This window comes from Dendronephthya gigantea, unplaced genomic scaffold (genome assembly GCF_004324835.1).
Source record: "Dendronephthya gigantea isolate DGI-Jeju-01 unplaced genomic scaffold, DenGig_1.0 000028F, whole genome shotgun sequence".
NCBI classification, from domain to species: domain Eukaryota; kingdom Metazoa; phylum Cnidaria; class Anthozoa; order Malacalcyonacea; family Nephtheidae; genus Dendronephthya; species Dendronephthya gigantea.
Genome location: NW_021163038.1, coordinates 860,585 through 883,755, shown reverse-complemented (window position 1 = coordinate 883,755; position 23,171 = coordinate 860,585). Strand labels below are relative to the sequence as shown.

The window sequence follows — 23,171 nt, the reverse complement described above, 5'->3', positions numbered from 1 at the left end:
AGGAAATTCTGTTCATGAAATTTATTCGTACGTGACCGACTGTCGTGACCGTTTCAGGAGAGCGTCTCAAACTGTGGCTTGAGAGTCGAAGTCAGTTGCTTTGGCTGCACTTCCTTTAGGCAAGGTTGTCTACCGTTTGTGAAATGATGTTTTCTTCCAAAAGGAATTAATATATTTTCCTGTGACGATTTTAATCGTTAAATGAATTTTACCTTAAAAAAGAAGAGGCAATGTTATTAAAGACAAAACACAATTAGAATTTATCTTGTTATTGACATCGAATATTTCGTTCTGTTGCCATGATGTATCATGTATAATACACGGAATAAATCATATTTATCAATTATTGTGCACCTGCTCTTGTCCAAATAAGGCCAATTTGAAATCAGGAAAGATCGTCATAATTAGTCTGTTGAAATATTTCACAGCCAATAAAAGGCAACATCCAAACTCCGCGGAAACGTTCGTGTTGACTGCGTAAACTGTACAAGACAACTTATACAACATTTCGAACTAACGGTGTTTACCGGTTGCCGCCTTGAAGTGCAACAACAAAGGCTTGTTTGATCATTTTTGAGAACCGCCGACTCTTTTCTGAATTAGTCTTATTTGTTTTCCATCATTCTTGATAAAACGATAGGAGCATATATAGCTACAAGTATACTATAATTAGAACGGAAATCATGTACACAACTTCAATTCAAGCCATGGAACAGTTGAGACAAATGATTAAACTATCGGTCATCCAGCAGGAATCGAACCTACGCTATTTGCAATGTTGTATACTGTGTTTGATTTCCACTCAAAACTAAGCCCATTTAACTTGAGCAATTATCTTACACAGAATGAAATCTTAACTGATTTACCCTCATCAATAATTGGAACGGTTATCTTGCAATAAAACGAACTCAATCTATCGTAAACATAAATATATCTTTTGTATTAATCAACAATATTTTCTGTATTTTATTTTATTACGTCCTCACGGAGCCTGCTTTATCTTAAAATCAAAATATGATAGAAACCTATAGTTTAAAACAATATGTTTTGCCAAGTTGATGCCAGTTAGATGAGAATGCTCGAGTGAATACGATGTTACCAAATATTTTTAAAACAGTTTTTGTTCTTTTTCTGGTAAGTTGTCCCAGATTACTTCGTTCTTAGAATACGATAAAATATCCCCAACTGTATTCAGACGTATTTGTTAGAGAGCAACTTAACTCTATTATAACTGGACATAATTCAACTTACTGTACTCCATTTCTCGAGAAAATGCCTGCTCGTTTGCGAACAGTAGAAACTCAATCTCCCATCTCTTCTAATTCCAGGTTTTTCAATTCAGCAGCAGACTCTTCGCCAACGGTAAGTTTTTCTCTATCAGAAAACTATTTCATCTCAGCAGGATTGTTTCGTTCTTCTGTCGTAAGCTTCCTATATACATATATTGTCGTGAATGTAAGAATCGATTTTTTTCTTTTCTTCTATGGTTTCTGCTAGAGGTAACTAGAAAAAACCAGTGCTATCAGTTTGCAATCGTTAGTCAACCTTTTTAACGCTGTCCTAAAAACCATTTTTTATTAGCATCCAGCGCATGAGAAAGCCTTAAGGATTCGTTTACATTTTGTGATGAATGGGAGCAGTTATAGGAAAAGAAGGATGCACATTCTCCACCAAATCAGTCTACGGTGTTCGGCCACCAAATTCTATTTTCTATCGACCGTGTATCTGCAAATACTGTGTAGTTTTAAATATCGTTATTAAATTCTATATTACCTAGATTATATTGGCTGCTTCAGAGAGGACAATGACCATCCAGATTTTCGTTTCATCCCTGGGGACCTTGACCCTGCAGATGGCACTCCGCTGTCCTGTTTGACTGCGTGTTCATCCCGGTTCCAATACGCTGCGATCGCCGACAAGCGTGTGTGTTTATGCGGACGTGAGGTGAACACCTCTTTGATTGTGAATGATCTGTATTGCACAGAGAAATGTAAGGAGTCTGGTGACAGTCACGTCTGTGATCACGTGGTGTATTACAATGTGTACTGGAGAGAGAATGGAATTGTGGGATTGGTCATGAATATTGGGAAGAAGACAGAGTTGTTTTCGAAGACATGGTTTAATGCGAGTGTGGTTGGATCGTCCGTGGATTTCAGGTCTGGTTAAATCAAACCAATTTTTAAAAATTCCAGTAAGGATCATCTCTTATTGATCCAGTGTTACTACAGGAGGAAACCTAAACTAAACTAACTTTATTTATACTGGATAGCTCTATCAGTTCTAAACTGTTCTTCCTAAAGGTCCAGTAAGGATCATCTCTTATTGATCCAGTGTTACTACAGAAGGAAACCTAAACTAAACTAACTTTATTTATACTGGATAGCTCTATCACTTCTAAACTGTTCTTCCTAGAGGTCCAGTAAGCATCATCTCTTATTGATCCAGTGTTACTACAGGAGAAAACCTAAAGTAAAGTAAACACGCCCCAACTTTTTGTTGCAATTGATAGATTCAAACTGGACGACAAGTTTGTATCTGCTTGGTCAAATTCTTCCTCTCAATCCTACGTCTTTGTGGAGACTTGCCAACATGTTGTTCAAGTTGTCGCAAGGAATTCTTTTGGTAGTAAAGCAACGGTAGAAAGGACTTTAAATGTCGTGGACAGGTTTCAAAGCGCTCAATTTCACTGTCCACGAGCGTCCATTCCTGGGAATGAGATTGTCTGTGGTGGAGAGTGGCACGCCGGTGTGGGGACAGTTAGATTTGATTATGGAGACGACACGTCCGAAAGTTTTTATTTTGGTGAGTATTAGTTATGATCTTATAGGGCTTAAACATGAGATGATCCTTACTGGATCTCTAAGGAGAAGTGTTTAAGAACTGATAGAACTATCCAGTAAAATAAAGTTAGTTTAGTTTAGGTTTCCTCGGTTTCTCCTGTAGTAACACTGGATCAATAAGAGATGGTCCTTACTGGACCTCTAGGAAGAACAGTTCAGAACTGATAGAGCGATCCAGTATAAATAAAGTTAGTTTAGTTTAGGTTTCCTCCTGTAGTAACACTGGATCAAAAAGAGATGATCCTTACCGGACCTATAGGAAGAACAGTTTAGAACTGATAGAGCTATCCAGTATAAATAAAGTTAGTTTAGTTTAAATTTCCTCCTGTAGTAACAGTGGATTTTTTGTATACTTCAGAAGGAATTGATGAACTTGTTATAATTAGGCAATGTTTACATATTCTTCGGTGCACTGTCTGTATTTTATAGATACCCCAGTACATGTACATAATCCTGTGCCAGAAGTGAATGTAACTCCGTCTGGATTACCAGAGACAAATCACTCCACATACGTTTTGACAAGCGCTCTGAATGTTGAAGCTGGTGAAATAACTCACTGGTCGCTTCGAGCGACAAAACCTGGCAAAATCAGAGTTCAGGTATTGCTGCTCAGCCTTGGCTTGGTAAAGTTGTTCGACAGTTCTTCGTAAACCTAACTATATTTCGTTTCTAGATTTATCGTCCTCACCAGACGAACGAATCAACACAAGAGATGTATCTGAAGAGAACTACACGAAACGTAATCAAGTGTAACATTATGGAAACGTATTGCTTAACTCGGAAGCTTTGTGTACCGTTGAATGGCGCTCAAAATACTTCCGTCCCTTCCCAAGATAACACGACAAACATTTCCTTGAATTATGAGATGGTTTCTGAAGAAATCCTGGACGTACCGAACCTGGGTTATCACATCATCCCGAGTAAGAAATGCGTGAAATTACAAAGAGATGATGTGATTGGTTGGAGCTCAGATGGAGGTCTTTTGAGTTTTGTGGAGGACAAAAGCCCTGAAAGAGTGACGTTGGAATACCGTGGTCAAAATAAAACAAAGATACAGATGAAGCTCTCCACAAGGATTCATTTTGGTGCTCACATTTTAACTGCGTATATACGAGAACCGTTAAAATTTGAAATTCGTCATACTTATGAAGTCCCTGGGGTGTACACTATCCGATCGTCAGAAACCCTCCCATTATCCATAACTATCGATCGCCCGTTAACCTCATTTACCATTGATGTCCCCAAGTTAGGCGAGACAAACTCCACAGTTCTTCTGACTGTTAATCACCATAATTCAACTGGTGTTACATACTTTTGGAACTTTGGGGATAATAAGAGTGTGAACAGTACGAACTGGACTATCACGCATGTATACAGCTATCCCGGATTGTACCACATTGTCCTTAATGCCACAAATTCCGTCAGTAAGTTTGCAGTTGACTCTGGTATTGAGATCCTGAATCCAATTAGAAATTGCTATTTTAAGCAACCAGTGATAGCTGTGGTATTTGGTGAAGCAATATCCCTGGCATGGCGATGTTCCTCCGGTTCAAATGTTACATTTTACGTCTATTTTGGCGACGGAGGATTGCTTCAATTTCCGCCAATATCCGACAGTTTTATCGGGAATAATTTGTCGCATACTTATACGTCTGCTCGCCATTACATGCTTGAGATTGTGGTTTCCAGTCCTCTGAGAAAGAACGTGAGCTTCTCTGGAAGCGCAATGATTGAAGTCCCCATCGATGGTTTGGAAGTCAGTTTGCTTGATTGGAATCATACTGAAGTGCTATACATAGCCACTTTAAGTGAGCTAGTCTTTGAACGTGCGTTCACACACGGCTCGCACGTGATTTGCACGTTTGATTTTGGGGACTCCGAGTCAGTTACGAGTTCAGATATAATGGCCAACCATACATTTCGCAGACCAGGATATTATCACGTAAATATCACGTGTTTTAATCATGTAAGTTCCATGTGGGCAGTTTTGAATACCACTATAGTCGTCGAGGACATCTTAGCGTTGCAAAATCTCTCCCTAAAAATCGTACCTGCAATTCTTGGAAATATTTCCAAATTTCACTTGATCATTCCTGAAGGTAACTTATTCAGTTGTGAATGGGATTTTGGGGATAATACAACGCATATCACCTCTTATCCATCAGTGAATATAATTGCTTCTCATCTCTACCACGAAGTTGAAACATACAATGTCATCGTGATTTGCCGCAACAAACTCGGTGAAGTGTCGGTGACGGCGCACGCCGATGTCGACGAGCCAATCAATAATGCCTATCTGATGAATCCCACATCTTACATTCAAATCAACCAATCAGTGGAGTTCATTCTGAGTTTGCAAAAGGGAACTCGGTGTTGGTACTGTATTGAATGTAATGGTCGCGCTAGATACCTGGGAGATAACGTTACCACGGCAACGATATCACATGCCTATGCTATTGCGGGTCAATATCTTGTGACTTTAAAGTTATGGAATTCCGTTACCTTGATAACTCTCACTGCTTCAAAAGTTTTAGAAGTTCAACATCCCGTCGAAGGATTTCAAATGTTTGTAGCTGAAGAAAAAAGATGCCGGCATCCTCTCAATATCGCTGTGTGCTTAAACCTATCTGTAAACAATTTCCCGCCCTCGAATGCCTCCGTCTTACTTAATTATGGCGACAATTCGACCAAAGTCTTCAGCCTTGCTAATTTTAAATATCTCATGTGTTTGGACAAGCACAAATATTCCAATCCTGGACTTTTTAACATAACTGCAAAGATCTTCAATAATGTGAGCACTCAGCAGCTAATTTTGGTAAACCATGAAATACTACAGCATGCTGAACTGAACAACCTTAAAATTAGTTTTGAAAATGGTTCTGGGTTTCAGAAAGGTTTAGGCGAAAACAACCATTTTTTTCCTGCTAAAAAAGTTGTCAAGTTTGAAGTTGAAGAAAACCAACATGACGTCAGCTACGATTGGAGGATTGGGAACGAAAACTTTGGCAATAAAAGCGTTGTTGAAAACGTGTTTTCAAAGACCGGTTGTGGAAACGTTTCTGTGGTTATCAAAAGTTCCATTCTTGACGAAAAATGTCTCAGATTTCTTTGTATTGAAGAATCTCTTCTTGTCTTAAACCTAAGTGTTGTACAACCGGCGTATTTTAAAGACCCTACCGTATTTGAAATCTCTGTTGAAAACGCTAGTATTTCTTCTTGTTTTAAGCTGGATTTGGGAGACAATTCTTCAGTCATGTTTGGTTCTCCGGCATGTGGGAGAAAGCATCTATATCTTTCTAGTTATTCGCATTTTTATAAGAAACAGATGAATTACACTGCGACACTTACTCGTTGGAACAACGTTAGTTCCATCACTCGCTCTGTGAAGGTCTTTATCTGGGATGAAGCCTGTGGGAGTGTTATGGTTAAAATTACTGGCGGTGGCTCCAAACATCGGCCGTTCACCGTGAGAAGTTCGGGAGAGCTCGTACTTCATGCTCACGTCACGCATACATGTCACGTGGCCAAAACTGTTGTTGTTGATTGGTCCGTCTTTCTGTGGAACTTTGGCACCGTGGGGAGGCTAGTTTCCAGCAAGCGACGGACGCATGAAAATTCAAGCAAGCATTTCACCGATCAATTTTTAATAACAGCATCGAGATTTGCGACAGGAGTTTATAAAGTTAGGGTTCGCGTTGGTTTTATTGGGAAAGATAGGGATTTGAGGAACATCACTGGATTGAACTATACGTGGTTTGAGATTTACAGGCCACCGCTTATCGCGCGCATTGAAGGTGGGTATTTCACATGCAATTTGTAACCTTATGATCACTTTTTTCAAAATTCTTTTCATTATTTTCCAGGTGGTATATCGCGTTCAGTTCCATGGGATTCTCAGTTGGTTCTGGATGGAAGAAGATCTCAAAACTTAGGAAACATTCTGAAACAGCTTCGATTTTCATGGTCATGTCGCTTGGCAACGACAATATATTCCCTGGCGACTAACGTTGCATTAAATGAGTGTTTTCGTAATGGCATTGACGTGATCTGGAATACTTCTGTCGTGACGGTGCAGTCTGGGAAATTCAATCCCAACCAGGAGTATGTGTTTCGACTGGAGATTGAAGAAGGTAACCGAAGATCACATTCCGAACAAACAATCTTTGTTTTTGATGGACCAATTCCTTCTTTAGATTTGAGGTAAGTTTGGAGGTTTTGTTGAATGAAAATAAAGAAGAGAGATGAAAAAATATAAGTTGAATTGGAATGGAAAAAAGGTATTAATTAGGAGATAGAAAAAGTTGAACTGAATTTAACATTTTCTCCTTTAGATGTGTGGTAAATTGCAAGGAAACAGTCGACCCAAGCAAGCGTTTACTGCTGCAAAGCAAGTGTTTGAACTGTCAGCTTGATACAAAACTTCATTATCAATGGTCGATACATTACTGTAATGGCTCAGTCCACTCCTGTCAGGAGTTAACAGACTTTCACAGCAAAACCTCGACTGGTCTCTTGGGTGCTAACATCGCCATCATTGAGAATATTTTGGAAATTGGCGCGACTTATCGACTTCGTTGCAGTGCGTGGAGATTACGGTCGGACATTTCTGGTTATGTCGAGTATCTACTCAGGGTTAACAAGCCCCCGATTGATGGTCGTTGCTCAGTGACACCTAAAGAAGGATTCGCTTTGGAAACGTTGTTTAATATTTCCTGTTCTCACTGGTGGGATGAAGATATTCCGCTGACGTATTTGATTGGTAAGTTTACTGAGACAAGCGTATGGTGGATGTAACGTTAGTTTAGAATGAAAACAAACAGAGGGTTTCTTTTAAATCATTGTTTTTTTTCAGAGGCGCACAGTGGCGATCACCAAACATACTTGACATCGGGAAAACAGAGCAGTTTGTTAATTCGTTTGCCAGTAGGCTCAACGGAGAAGAACTTCACTCTTAGTGTCGTTGTTAAAGTTGTTGACGAGCAACTGTTCAGTACGACAACTACACATTCGGTCAAGGTATTCTTGGTTGTTTAGTTAGCAATTGCTGGTTTATCTATCGCAAATGGACAGTATAATTCTTCTTATACAATTATTCTAGGTCTCTCCTCCGTCTTCAGTGAATTACTCTAATGCAGTCCAAGACATTGGCGCGGCTGCAAAGTCAAACGATAAAGGGGAGGTGTTCGCGTTAGTCACATCACTTTGTTCAGTAATGAACCTCAACGTCTCCAGCCAGAATATCGCCAACAATTCGAAGGTATATTCCCAGAAACAAATCTCAAATCTCTTTAGTCTTATAACATCAATTGGTTGGAAAGATCCCATCCCAAATGAAAGCTAGCAATGCAGTATTACATTACTTTCTTGTTTTTATCTTCTTCAGGTGCGTTTTCAAATTGGTAAGATTTTAACATCAACAAACTTCACAGATTTGAACGGTGTTCAAGGGCTAAGCAACGCGTATGAAGTTTTAACTTTGATACCTGAAGAAACTAGTTTAGGATTGCAGGTAAATCGCTGAGACTAACCGTTTGCATTATACACACAATGCATATCGTAAAATGTGCTCTTTTTGACAGAACGAAGTGGTAAAATCTATTTTTGGGACGATCCCTGTCATGGAAAGCTTGGCTAATACATCACGTGATGTCCATAAAGTCGGCTCCAGTCTTCACAGGGTTTTGAGTAATATTATTGGAGCAGCCTTGGTGACGTCAATCAATACTGTTACTGAAGAAGAGAGCATAACGGCCAACGATACAAAAATCTATGCGGATAGAAAAGTAGGATAAAAACCATGACAGCTTATTGTAGAATACTACCTAACTAGACCACCACGCTTGAGATATCTTTTTCAGGTAGTTCAGACACAAACCACGACAGCTTATTGTAGAATATTACCTACACTGGACCACCACGCTTGAGATATCTTTTTCAGGTAGTTCAGACACAAACCACGACAGCTTATTGTAGAATACTACCTAACTGGACCATCACGCTTGAGATGGCTTCTTAGTATTTCCATAATTCTTACTCTTTCCAGCAGGAAAACAGCATTGAAATCACTTTCCAAACATTGGACGGAATTAACAACGTTTTATTACAACAAGTCCTAGCAGGAGACAGCTTAACGGTGATCAAGACAGATAACTACAATATTAAACTCACGAAGCGAAGTCTGAACTGTTTCATGCGAAACGACGAATATAATCTTACAACAGGCGAACTTCCTGTGAGACTCGAAGATACGAAATATTTGGTGAAGAATACGAACTACACAGACAACAGTATTCTTGGTTTGACGGTAATTATGTTTTAACGTTAATTTCTTCGGCACATTTTTTGGCAAATCCATAACAGATGCTATATTTTTTTTAGGTCACAGACTTGTTGAAAACGACCAGCAACATTTACAATACAACCTCTGACAAGATCACTTCGAATATTTTGCGTGTGAACTTGAGAGATTCTTTCGGGCGATATGTGGACTTGAGGAACATTCCTCTCAATATATTTGTCAAAACCTCACCGCAGAACACAGGACTTTCCTCAACTCACATTCTCAACGCTCGGAATAGTTTAAAATTTCATAAATTTAATCAAACTAGCGTCGACTCCACGCTCGTCATAATATTCAGTGACGTTGATCCCAATCTGAGCCTGCATGCCTTCCTTAGTATCGGCCAGCGACCAACATCAAAAGAATACGGCCTCAAAATCGAGTTTACCGCAAAGGAATTGGCCAGCGGACAATATACTTGGGTGGTATCGCGTGATCGATTACATAATCTCACCGATTCTCAAGAGTTCCAGGAATATTTCCTCGGCGTGACATGGAACGAGGACATGGTGCTGAATAACAAGAATTACACTCTTCGCGTAGTTTGGATGAAATGTTTGATGTTGGAGGATGAAGAGGGGACTTGGACGACTTCGGGGTGTAAGGTGAGCACGTATGTAAAGGATACGATACTCACAATTGTTCCTTTCTTATCGAAATTTTCATTCCAAGGTTGGTAATCTGACCACATTGGAACGGACACATTGTGTTTGCCAACCAGGAGAAAATGATCATTTCAGACTCCACAAGAGATCAGCAGAATTTAGCAGAAAAAAGACTTTCAAAATTTCCGTTGGAGGTTTGTAAATAAGAAAATCTGTTAGATATACTAGATTTGCATGTATTACTCTGCAATATCTGTCAGTTTTATTTAAACTGTTCTTCCTATTAATTCGTACTAAACTTCTTGAACATGTTTCTTTCAGCTGAAGTGTTTCCTTCTCCAAACAAAATCGACTTCAATTTCGTGTTTGACGCTGATGTCAGCGACAATCCTGTCGTCTTGATTGCAGTCTTAACTGTGCTCGGAGTATTCCTAATTCTTTTTGTATACGCGAGAAGACGAGATCGCAAAGACGCAGAGAAAGTAAGATGTTCTTCCTAGAGGTCCAGTAAGGATCATCTCTTATTGATCCAGTGTTACTACAGGAGGAAACCTAAACTAAATTAACTTTATTTATACTGGATAGTTCTATCAGTTCTAAACTGTTCTTCCTAGAGGTGCAGTAAGGATCATCTCTTATTGATCCAGTGTTACTACAGGAGGAAACCTAAACTAAACTAACCAGTGTTTTTTTCTATAGATTGGAGTCACAGCTTTGTCTAGCAACAAGTCATCCGACAAATATTTTTACGAAGTCACAATCCACACCGGTTCGGTTTACAACGCCGGCACTTCTGCGCATGTCTCAATCAAGGTGAGCGGTTCAGAGGAGGATCTGGGTCCAAGAGTTCTATACGATCCAACGAGACAATGCTTTCAACGTTCAGCAATCGACACATTCCTCATCAGCTCACGTGATTTCATTGGTGACATCAGCTATCTCCAAATATGGCATGACAACACAGGTGTCTCTCCTTCATGGTATTTGGATAAAATCGTCATACGCGACCTCAGTGACAAAAAGAGTTATGTATTCTTTAACGAAACTTGGCTTGCTGTTGAAAACACGCATTGTGAAGTGCAGAAACTTCTTTTTCCAGCATGCAAGGACGAAATATCACAATTCAAAAGGCTCTTTAATTCAACGATTCATAGCAAATTAAGAGACCAACATCTTTGGTTTTCGCTTTTATCCCGTCCTGTTGAGAGCCGCTTCACAATGGTCCAGCGGTTATCATGTTGTCTGACTTTGCTGTACACGACGATGCTTGCGAATGCAATGTTTTATCAGGGAGCTGTGTCAAATACGACTGAGTCGAGCCTCGTCGTGGGTCCTTTTATACTTGGCTTGCGTGAAGTCGCTGTCGGTATTTTTAGCGCGTTAGTTATCGTTCCTGTCAACGCCGGTCTCGTCTGGATGTTTCGAAATCTGGAGAGGAAACCTGCAGAAGATGATTTAGTGGCTCGAAGGCAGGGGAAAAGATTTTGGTGGTTTTATGAACTGTTTTTCTGTTGTTTCAAGCGAAGGAAATCTACGAACTTTGGAAAGATTATCAGAAGACGAAGTGGTAATGATTATTTATATCATGACGGACTCGATGAGGACGGAGATAAGGTAAGAAAGCTGGTGGAAAATAAGAAAATCTATCCAACAGCTGCTTGCTAGGTATACGTTTGTGTCTCGTTTTAGGTTTCCTATTCCGAGTACTCGTTGAAACACTTGGGTGATCCTGTTGAAATCTCAAACGCAACCATCAAACTTAGGGAGAAAACGGAAAAGTCGGTGACACCCTTTAAAATACCATACTGGTATGTTTATGGGATATGGTTCGTGTTGTGTTCCACCTGCTTTGTTTCTGCCTTCTTTCTGGTTCTCTATGGCTTGCAGTTTGGAAGAGTCGTGTCCAGTCAATGGTTGACTTCAATGACCGTTTCGTTTGTGCAAGATGTTCTGATCACTGAACCGCTGAAGGTTAGCGAAATTATTTTCTAAACTGTTCATCCTAGAGGTCCAGCGAGGATCATCTCTTTTTAATCCAGTGTTACTACAGGAGGAAACCTAAACTAAACTAATCTAAACTTAATAATCACATTTATATTTTGAATTTTCCATAAGGTTTTTGCAATGGCAATCGTTGTTGCTTTGATCATAAAGAAGCCGGAAAGTTCAGACCTTGATACCACAGATCATGAACAAACTATTGTGAATCATCAACTACAAAACACTGACAATAATGGTAGACGAAGATTATCCTCAACTCTTTTTTCAATTTCAATAAATTATTAAACTTATTCTCTTTCTCTTATATATAGATTCAGATCTGCCAAATCACGACGATATACTTCATTTAAAACCTCCGGATAAAAAAGATCTTGAAACGGCAAGAAACAAGAGGTATTTAAAAGGTTTCAAAAGAGCTTCGGAAACTTTTGATGGCAGCTCATTTCTGAACACTTCTTATAGGTTAAAAGAACTTCGAACAGGCGCCCTTTTGAAAGAGCTTGGTGTGTACGTTGTATTTTTATTCTGCCTGTCCACAGTGGTTTATAAAAGCAAGAATCCAATGTCATTTCAAATCAACAAAGTTATGACAGACCTCTTGGTTGAACAAAATGACGTTGGCGTGAATTTTCGCCAGGTAACTGCTTCAACAACTATAGCTAGGTAGTTCTTAAAAGTGTTCGTGGTATTCTACAATAAACTATCAACCCAATTTTGTGTCTTTCTAGATCTCGAATATTAGTGATTTACTGACCTGGACAAACAAAACATTCCTTGATATAATATTCCCCCCTTCCAACGATCCAAAACTCTTCTCAGGAGAAAACACAAACATGGTATTTGGTCATTTTTATCTTATCGGTTCTGTGCGACTTTATCAAACATTGGACGACAAAGGTAAGTAAAATTTCGTTCATTACTAAATGTATGTCGCCTCCGGCTTAGTTGAACAATTCATTTCTTGCAGTAAGTTCAACAAACACAGCCCAAACATTGTTCGTGGACCTGCGTGGTTCAAACGACACTGGCGATGCAAAAAACATGCACTTTGCACAAATTCAAAAATGGCTAAATAGAAAATCTCGTGAAATCATCATCAAATTTGACTTATATAATCCATCTTTGAACTTATTCTGCTTCGGGAAGCTAACTTACGAGGTATTGGCGTCGAACGGTGTGAAAACCCAGGGAGATTTTGAAGTCACAAAACTTTTTGCGGTTGGTGGGATTTTAGATACATTTTCTGTGGTCAATCATATCTTGTTGTTTCTCTTTTTCCTCATGTTAACTTACCGTGAACTAAAGCAGTTGTACCGGTTGAGAAAAGGTTATTTCAAATGCGTTTGGAACGTTCTACAAGGTTGTCTTGCTCTACTTATATTATCCTGTATCGTTGTATTTTTCCTGCGTTTAATATTGATCGAGAAAGTTCTAACAAGTCTTGAAGGCAACCGTGAAAACTCTATACGTTTCAACACGGTCGTAGTTATGGATAAACTTCTCACAAACTTAATAGCATTCATGGTTTTCCTATCGTGGCTTCTTGTAACGAAATTCCTTCGCTTCAATCGAAGGCTATCCTTCCTCCAGGACACTCTAGGAAAAGTGGCCAAACCTCTAGCAACTTATTCTGTGGTATTTTTTACCGTGTTTTTTGCCTACGTCCATTCGGGTTACCTGCTTTTCTCCAGAGAACTGAAACAGTTCAACGGCCTTCAGTCATCATTCACGTCGCTCTTCAGTCTCTTCATGGGACATTTTGATTTCCACACTTTGCAAAACTCGAATCGTATCATTGGACCTGTGTTTGTATTCACGGCTTTGTTTTTTGGAGGTTTCATAATCATCAACCTGCTGGTGGTTTTAATTCTGGAGTGCTTCTTGCTGGTAAAAACTGGGAGACGAGAGAATCAGTACGAGCTGTTTGAATACATCAAGAGAAACCTTTGCTATTGGTTGGGAATATCTCCGGGAAATGTCACCCAAGGAGATGTAGTACTACGAGAACGGTCTCCCACGAAGAATATCCCCGGAGAAAGAGGCCAACGTGGTGATTTTCCCGTACAAGATGCGTCACCTGGTGTGGAAGAGACTTTGGCGATTGAAAATCGTATCGCAAAGCAAGAGACCAACCTGAGGGAGATAGAAAGATCCACAAGTGCCCTGATGACGTCATTGGAAAGCGTTTGCGCAGAGGAATGGTACGAGGAATTGATGTTGTACAAGTTGATCTTGAAAGGCCTGGGCCTATCGTGCTATGATTGGTTGGATTGTGTGATGAATGTGGAGAGCAAGGAAGAAATGGGGATGGCGTTGATGCGTAGTGAGTTATACGAAGCTGTGGAGAACTATTCACAAGATATCGAGAACGGTGTTAAAATGTCAGCCGGAGAACCGGCGGCGGCTAATGGTAGTGTAGAGAGCTCATTGTCAAGTTTTGATCTTTGCTTTGAGGTACGAAATTTGTTTACCCTTTCCACTCAATTTAAATTATGATTAACTGAAGGGAACGTTTCACGGAAACGGACGTTGGTAAAGGCACAGCTTTAGAGGACGTGAAATGGTGAAAATGGCTGATGAATGGCGTGATGCGTCTATATATGGACATGCCCCGCCATTTATTCGCCATTCTCACACGTCATCTTTGACGTTCATGTCTTCGACTCTCCGTGCTGAATCTCCCAGTCATAGCAGGACGAGAGACCCACAAGAACATCAATTTCATCACAGGAATTAAACAATATTTCACCACATTGATAACCGCTGGTTTACCAGCTTTTGAAGCATTAGTAAAACTATTTAGAATTTCTCAGTAATAAAATCTTTTATGTTCAAAACAACAGCAATTTCTGATACAAAAGACTGAATTTCTTTATTTCTTTTCGTTTCATCTCTAGGATGAAAGCTTTTAACAAGTGCGTCTTTACAGAAGGAGTACTCTTTAAAACGAGTAAAGGCATTAGTATTATATTGTCTATAAATATATTATTTCTTTATATAAGTTTGTTTACAGTAGACCAAGAAGGTGAATATGAAACTATCGTCGTTCACACAAAATATTGAGGACAGGGCGCTCACGGTCAACACAGTTTTGACCAGAGTAATTTCTGAACAAAACACTGGTTGAGATTAGGACCGATGTGACCAGAAAACTTGTATAAATTAAAAGCAGGTCTGTCTTAGGTGGCCTATCAAAATATTTTATGAATTCCGAGACACCGGATTCTAAAATGGTCGACTGTAGAATCGTAAGCACCCCTCAAGCAGACTTTTGTAAATTTATAAATATATACACATATATCCTTTATCTAATAAATACTTTAACATAGACGAAGCTAATTTAATAAACCGCTACATTTTAAATGTACGTCGTCGTCTCATGACTTTTATTGGGAGTCAACGGAGGTGATTTGTGATTACCTGCAAGAAAAATGAAGAAAAGATCAGCCCCTGAAGCGTTTTTGGTTCAAGCTTTTTCTAAACATCATTATACCTTGTAACCGATATTTTTTCTTACCTCGACAAAATGCTTTTCCGACGGATTTTTTGACATAGTGAGTCAATCCCCAGCCTTTGGTACAGTACAGAGCTAGATCAAATACGAGCAGCAGAATCAACAGTTCTCCAAAGATTATTCCAAACAACAATGGCTTCGAAACGCCTGAGTCATTGTCTACGAAAAGAAGAAAACCGCGGTGAATTCCAACAACTAAAACAAGTGTTTTGTACTTTTCTCACAAAGACAATTATCAGGATGGAATCTCAAGTTCAATGCGTTTCCCAAATCTGTGGTCTAGTTGATAAAAAGGTCGTTAACGTTTGACTATTTATTGTTATTGACCATGGCGTGTGATTCGTTCATGATCCTTAAATGGGAGCAAACCGAGGTGGGAGTGGAACAAAGAGATCATATGGAATGTTTAATTACACAAAATACTAAGATTTTTCAAATTCACCTTTGCCTGCTTGAGCGCCAAACACAACTGAACCGACAACGCATCTGCACGTTTTCTCATCTATAACCCTGCCAATCCTTTTACATCTATTAACGACCCTTAATGGACATTCGCATCCACATCTATCAGAACTCCACACCTACATAAGAAAAGATCAGTGAATGATCATAATCCAGTGTCTAATATGAGCCCAATATCAGCTAATATTAAGAACTCAAGATTTGTAAACAAGAGATAGTTCTTCATGAGTTCTTATCCTCACAAGAGTTCAACAAGAACCTATCTAGCCCTACTACGAGCGTTCACAAACCTTTTCTTCCAGAAAACATTGATTCGCGTGTTCCTCGGCGTTACATTCACAATCACAAATATATCGGTTCCATCTGAAGTTATTGAAATGCTGAATAAGTTCATTTTGTTATAGCAATTCGAAATGCATTCTGGAGTCTCACGCTTGTGATGAACTATGGAGAAAGCTGCCAAGTGGAAGTAAATATAACAAAATGGATTTCACATTCGTACGAACGAGAACTTACCTGAATCTAGCTGGACAGGGTTCTGGTGGCCCATCGGGATATTTACATTCGCACACGCACGTCTTCTCGTTCCACACTTGCATCTGTTTGTCGCACATTTCCTTTTTGTTTGCGCATCCCCTCTTACATGAAGTATGGTTCTTTTCGGGGAACTCCTTAATTTGGCCCTTTAGCAAACTCTGCGCCCTAATCGTGACATCTTCAATCGTCGCCGGAATACACGTCGAAGCGCGCGGGGAGTTCAGATTGTACGAGCCACCGCAGCGATACAGGCTGATGAAAAATGGAAAATATTGATAGGAGGGGTGATCGATGGATATTAATATCGGCCGTGGACGACAGTATTCATTGTCTCCTGCTGTCAATACTTTAGCTGTGCCTGAAGGAAAATGAAGATTAGGGTTAAACTGGGTTACCAGGGGATAGCAGGTGTCATTTATGATGATACACAGCATACTAACTCCTCAGGCCAATGGTCGGAAGCTCAAAACGTTTTCATGTATATTTTAAGTTGTAGGAAGTTGTAACCTTAAGGCTTCTGACGAACGGACTCTTACATCGAAAGCTCGTTTTCATGTATATATTTCAGGAATTTTTAGTTGGTTTTTTTACCTCATAGCTTTAACACCATAAATAGATTAACTATTTACAGAATGAATAATACTCAAACCCCAATTTTTCCTGAATGATGAGCGAAGCCACAATTGACTACCAAAGGCAAAGTATATAACTATGCGATAAAGTTACATAAAGATGAATAAGCAACCAAGTTGTAAGCCAGCTTTCCTGACGAAGAGCCTTGCGTCCTTGGCGAAAACCCTCATTCTCAATTACGTCCATAGATTTCTCGAGAAGGTTTATTTTAGATATTTGCTGAATCATATTTGTCGACAAGTCGATAATCCTACTTACGTTTGACAGTCGGTCCTACTCTGATCGTCTCACATCGTCTCACTTCCTTTTTTATGAATAAGTTTCCCCTTTTCGAAAGGCACACGTGGGCATTCCTCGATCAAATTCATGCAACTCAGCCAATTCTTATATTGTGCACTTCGCTTAACTATAATAATATTCTTGATGACTCAATATAGAAAGCGATTGGATCTCATTCTTAGGCGTAAACCCATTTTTTCTAAAAGATCAAATGCGCCGGATAATGTCGAAAGCAGACAAAACTCTTTTACCAAACATACGCATGTTATATTCTCCTGAATGTGAATGAAATACCAGACCCATAATTACTTCCGTCTTAAAGATCTAATAACCGTAGTTTAATGGGTGTTGTCCTAGCACGTTTTTGAGAAATCTTAGATAAACATTAATAAATTGCGATTGATTACTTCTGGTGATCAGAAATTCCTTCCCACGATCACAATGTCAATGCAGTCTTGCATATGTTAGAATAAAGACCTTTAATCGTTTTATCAGAAGATCGATAATTAGTACAAATTTGAAATATTTATCGAATGGAGAATATTTCACATGCATCACTTTTATAGATGCCAATTTTTATTAGACCAGTTGACCAATAATCCCAACTGAGTCACGCAAATTCTTTCGATATGTGCTCTGACATTCGACCTGAATCAACTTCAAGGTGAATTTACGAATAACAACAACTTTGTATCACAAATTTATTTCATTTCGTGTAGGACTTAACTCCACGTGTACTTCTAGCGAGTAGATCTGACTGAACTGGTTTCGCTGTATGTAATAACCTGTTCTTCTGTTGTCCTTACGGAGAAAATAAAATTATACTTGGAAATACGATTCTTACAATGGCGGTCATCAGCGATCATTAGTGCATATCACTAAATAATAAACACAGTTACTAAGTTTCTGTAAAGGAATTTCGTTCGGCTAATGCGAAACATGTTGGCGTATAAACCATATTGATGTTTATTTTAAATTCCTTGGTATTTACTGTCCTTTCATACATGACTATGGACATGTTTGTAGCACATACGATATTGTACGGTATTCTTAATATGAATTGTAAGCATAGCAGAGCCGTGGGAGTATTATTTGTCGCAAATAGTTTCATAAGGCATGAGATGTGAAGAACGTAATTTGTGCCACTTTATAGGTTAGCAATATTGCTGAATAACCAAGATTGATCATTTCAACTGCATTCATTTTCCAAATTTATACGTTGGTAAAATAAAAGCGTTTGCCTAGCGTGTCAATCCAGCTTTCCATAAGCATCACCCAGACTACAGGCTAAACTGAGTTTTGTTACCATTCTGTGTGATTTACGGGCATCGCATTTCGTTGAACAGAGAAGGCATTGCATAATGGTGCAAACTACACACCAAAGAATGCATAATGCAATAAACTATATCCGTAATTGTAAAGTATAAGAACGCTATATAATGTAAAAATAATCTTTCTTACCTGTGTGAAAACAGCTTGAGATCAGCGTTATTGTCGTCAACAAAACAATACAATCGACTCCAATGAAGACCCTCATGATGTTCTTGGTTACAAACTGTTTCGAACTTGCTTTAGACTTCCTCGCAATAAGCTAGCGATAGGGTGTTAAAACGTGTAATATACACGCCTACAATGACCGCTAAATCAGAGATATTGATTCAAGTTTGGTTTCCGGGATGACGGCCGGACATGCGTCTGTTGGTTATTTATGCATTCGATCTTGTCGAGGACTCTCGTTATCGAATTACCATCACGAGGATGATATTTGATGCGTGTTCGTCGCGCGTGCACGTACGCAAACGTCGGGAAGGTTCGGGAGGATTCGGAAATCCTCGTATTATGTGTGTATCGTTTTTGCTGTCTGTAGCTAAGCATCGGTTGCTATCAGGTGATTTGACCAGCGTATAGATCACAATTTAATAATTCAGGGTTATTACGGGAGGAAACCTAAACTAAACTAACTTTTTTATACTGGATAGCTCTATCAGTTTTAAACTGTTCTTCCTAGAGGTCCAGTAAGGATCATGTCATATTGATCCAGTGTTACTACGGGTGGAAACCTAAACTAAACTAACTTTATTTATACTGGATAACTCTATCAGTTCTAAACTGTTCTTCCTAGAGGTCCAGTAAGGATCTTCTCTTATTGATCCAGTGTTACTACAGGAGGAAACCTAAACTAAACTAACTTTATTTATACTGGATAACTCTATCAGTTTAAACTGTTCTTCCTAGAGGTCCAGTAAGGATCTTCTCTTATTGATCCAGTGTTACTACAGGAGGAAACCTAAACTAAACTAACTCTATTTATACTGGATAGCGGCTCTATCAGTTTTAAACTGTTCTTCCTTGAGGTCCAGTAAGGATCATCTCTTATTGATCCAGTGTTACTACATGAGGAAACCTAAACTAAACCAACCCCATCAATACTGAGTTTCTCTATCAGTTCTAAACTGTTCTTTGTATTGGACTTTTTAATTGATCGCCCTCAGTCTATAAAAGAGGTTAATTGCCGGTTAAATGGAGTTGGTGTTGCTGATGATATAAATACAATAGAAGAAAAAATGAACAGAAATAACACAATTATCCCAAAAAGGTAAAATCAAACCATGGAAAAAGCGCTTTAATTATAGGGTGGTCTTTCAACTGTTCAGTTTTCCCACAGTTTGATTCGACTGTCATCCAAATAGGAAACCATTACCGTCTTGATATTTTTCCTTTTTATTATTGTTCGTGATAATTTGGGTAATTCTCCCACGTTCTCTTTATGCCTGTTCTGCATCGTCTCACTCTTCTCCTGGCAATCGACATGATAAAATCTGTGTGTACAATCAAACAATTAATGAGTAGGTGGTGTTCTATCGTTCCCTGTGATTTATGATTCAATTCTATGCTATTCAAATTATCCTGATTGACCCGTCATCAGTTGAACACATTTTGCCGCAGCACTAAAAAAAGCATCTGAAAATATTTTTGTTTATTATTGCCAAGGTAACTGATTGCTACCAACGTGTATTATTGTGAAAGTAAATATTTGTTATAGGCGAGTATAGATCTCGTCTTCTGCTCTGTAATTTACTGAAATGCACCCCTATTGTCTTAAAGAAATTTCTACATGTCAAAGTTCAACAGTTTTGAGTTTAAGTATGTTTTTCCTTCGTATATTGTCTAGGTAACTGCATGATCTTCGCCGCGGTTATATTTTAAAACCCCACGCATTGATTGCATGGTGACTTACCTTCATGACACTGCTGGCAGGTCTTCGCTGTTGAGGTATCACTGCTTTTAAACTGTTTGAAAACATGCCTCGCCTAGTTGTGTTTTGACTGAGTGCTTTAAATTTCTCAGTTCATTTGCGGTTTTTTCGCACAATGTACGCTTATCTTGTATTAATTGTTGTTTTCCGGTTCAATCTTACGAAAGCACGTGAGGTCCCCCGGTAATGGTAATCCACTGTGGTATTCTGGGAGGACTTTGAGGTTACTTTACGCGTCTGTCTGAGTTGATAGTGCATGTTCTCAATATCTCTGAAACTCTTTGGGAAAATTCCCATTATGTAGATCGCAAACATTTATCCTTCCTGAAGAACATTTTAGAACTTACAGTTTAGAACTATCCCAGTGAAAATATGCGTTAGTTTAGTTGTTATAACGCTCAACAACAACAACGGCAGTCTATAATTTATAGACTACTTATCCTGTTTGCATGAGGTTAATTCAGTTTAGGTAAGCTGTAGTAACACTGGATCAATAAGAGATGATCCTTACTGGATCTCTAGGAAGAACAGTTTAGAACTGATAGAGCTATCCAGTATAAATAAAGTTAGCTAATTAAGTTCACTATCACAGTTGGATATTTCACAATCAGATCTTTTATTCCAGATCTTATTGGAACATGGAAGAAACTTTGTTTTCTTGAAAAGGCAGCATGATTGATGACATAGGTATGGTTTTCACACCTTTGTTTATTTGGGAAGTATACGATTAGTAAACGGAGACACACCTGACCAATAAAATACCGGTGTTATTGGTCTTAATTATAATCTGATTGTTTTGCCATTTGAATGAAGCTTGTACGAAATTTTTGAGATATTTTACTCATTACTCATCCTAACTAAATCATCACTCGAAACAATAAAGACTGAAACATTAAATATTAGAGGGTATATCATATAACTGCATTTATTTTAGAGCTTTGCAATAATGAATTTACTAAGGCGTATTTCATCGCCTGGCTTTATTAGTTGCAAGGATACAGGAATCTCATTAAAGATTTAATGTTCAAAAATTTGTTGTAAATTACAACCCCTTTTTTGAACAAAATATCAAAAATATAAACCTTAGAAAACTACCTAAACAAGAAATTACGCAGTTCAGACACAAACAACCAACCAACCAAAAGATATGCAGACAGCAGAAAGCTTCCTCGGTGCTGAGATCTGCACAATTCAACGCTTGGAATCCTAAAAATGTGCGGATATTGGCTCACCCCGCATGGCATGCCAGGTTATCAGCGTGATCATGCTTATATTAACAATTAACAAACATTGATTACCCGACACAAACGAAGTAAACACGTTTAAACATCCTCAAACTCCTCAAACTAAATGCTAATATTTCAAATAAAATGCTCACTTCCGCAAGCAAAAAGTGCGATTCAACCGCAAGGTATTGAATGAGTTTGACAACTTTATAGAATCCTGAATGAGGATTCAAGCGTCTGATTGAGGTGCTTGAACCAAGGAATATTCTGGTGCTCAAAAGCGGCATCAGTCTAATACAAAATCTATATTTAGCTTTCAACTTATCACTATGGAGATATATTAAAAGTGATGTTTACATACAAATGCGTGGTTCTTTCGGTAGAGTAGGACAAGTACATAAAGTTTACCGGAGTGAAACTTGATCTTAACGAAACGCCCCCAAACTTTCTGCCGAAAAAACCGGTTTCGCGCTTTCCTAATTCTATAGAATGTTCTTTCACAAAATCCGGCATTGTTTTGGATGAATATTCCTTATATGATAATACTCCTTTTCGAAAGCGTGTGGAGCGTTGAGATATTCCGCCCTAGCTCATGAAGTTACCCGTGATTAACTGTCACAACTCTAGCTTTTTGGGAAAAGCTTTTGAGAAACAATTAATGCAATATATGATGTGCTCTGTAAGGCAAGGTATAGTCGACCATGATACTCCTCCATAATTCCGAAAATAAACAATTTTTCTCAGCTTATAAAACAAAGATCTTTCAAAAAGTATCATCGCCGTGGAACATGAATCTATCCTCAATACTCGAGTCTTTGTGATTCTCTTTGAACTTTTTTTACGATGCAATAAAGGAATAAAGAGAGTGCTAAATACGCCTTTAGTACCAACGAGCAACGGTTTTCTATATTTAACTCGCAATACAGGAAATCATATTAGCTATATCAAATGATCCAACTGCTACTTCCTACGTGGCTCAGACTGAATCTATGTCATATTTGAACGCTTTCATTTTCTCACAACCATCTCTTGTATTGCTTCGTCACAGGCAGTTACGTCATTATCAGTCAGTTTTTTCTACCAAAGTTACGTAATATGTCGTATCAAAATTGTCCTTCAAAAGTTCAAATGTAAAAAATTGGTTAAATTGCATCGTGAGATTATTTTGTTTTTTTAATGAATATTTGTTGTGCATGAAATGGGTTCTTTAAAACACACTGCTCCACATAAGAAATGATTGGGTTTCACTCACATCACTCCCTCCATCATGTTTCAGATTTTAGTTTCCAAAGCAAGAATCCTCGTTGCAATAACGATTTCCTTCCATTCAAATCAAATCAAAACAGTATATAGACATATATGTAATTTTCAGTCGCGTGCGTGAACGAGCTTCCGTTGTTTCTTCCGTTGTGAACGAAACAAAACTGTACTCTAGTCAATCGTTATACAAAGAATCCTGTGTTACATAATGTTAGACT

General features: G+C 38.6%; 2 protein-coding genes across 2 annotated transcripts; one reads left to right on the top strand and one right to left on the bottom strand.

Annotated features, from left to right (window-relative positions):
• The first annotated feature begins 1,092 nt into the window (after positions 1-1,092).
• LOC114523771 lies at positions 1,093-14,749 on the top strand. The gene is made up of 24 exons (XM_028544801.1): positions 1,093-1,134; positions 1,329-1,362; positions 1,778-2,156; positions 2,510-2,802; positions 3,270-3,439; positions 3,514-6,634; positions 6,704-7,040; positions 7,172-7,599; positions 7,693-7,856; positions 7,939-8,097; positions 8,224-8,349; positions 8,420-8,623; positions 8,884-9,144; positions 9,219-9,785; positions 9,853-9,979; positions 10,107-10,267; positions 10,485-11,399; positions 11,475-11,756; positions 11,901-12,021; positions 12,098-12,179; positions 12,249-12,423; positions 12,515-12,683; positions 12,754-14,240; positions 14,684-14,749. The coding sequence occupies exons 1-24, from the start codon at positions 1,093-1,095 to the stop codon at positions 14,696-14,698; spliced, it is 9,819 nt and encodes a 3,272-aa protein (XP_028400602.1). The 3' UTR covers positions 14,699-14,749.
• On the bottom strand, positions 14,654-19,149 carry LOC114523720 (vascular endothelial growth factor C-like). Its single transcript, XM_028544736.1, has 6 exons — positions 18,673-19,149; positions 16,279-16,657; positions 16,053-16,125; positions 15,743-15,881; positions 15,304-15,459; positions 14,654-15,206 (listed from the first exon to the last, which is right to left on the bottom strand). The coding sequence occupies exons 1-6, from the start codon at positions 18,746-18,748 to the stop codon at positions 15,145-15,147; spliced, it is 885 nt and encodes a 294-aa protein (XP_028400537.1). The 5' UTR covers positions 18,749-19,149; the 3' UTR covers positions 14,654-15,144.
• Positions 19,150-23,171: the final 4,022 nt, after the last annotated feature.

Excerpts from the sequence above, each read along its gene's own strand:
- LOC114523771 (XM_028544801.1), top strand. The coding sequence starts at position 1,093 with ATGTTACCAAATATTTTTAAAACAGTTTTTGTTCTTTTTCTG. Across the intron at positions 9,145-9,218 it reads ACAGTATTCTTGGTTTGACG|GTCACAGACTTGTTGAAAAC; the intron begins GTAATTATGTTT and ends TATTTTTTTTAG. Across the intron at positions 12,424-12,514 it reads TTGGCGTGAATTTTCGCCAG|ATCTCGAATATTAGTGATTT; the intron begins GTAACTGCTTCA and ends GTGTCTTTCTAG.
- LOC114523720 (XM_028544736.1), bottom strand. The coding sequence starts at position 18,748 with ATGAGGGTCTTCATTGGAGTCGATTGTATTGTTTTGTTGACGACAATA. Across the intron at positions 16,658-18,672 it reads CTCAAGCTGTTTTCACACAG|GCACAGCTAAAGTATTGACA; the intron begins GTAAGAAAGATT and ends ATTTTCCTTCAG. Across the intron at positions 15,882-16,052 it reads AATGTTTTCTGGAAGAAAAG|GTGTGGAGTTCTGATAGATG; the intron begins GTTTGTGAACGC and ends TTTCTTATGTAG.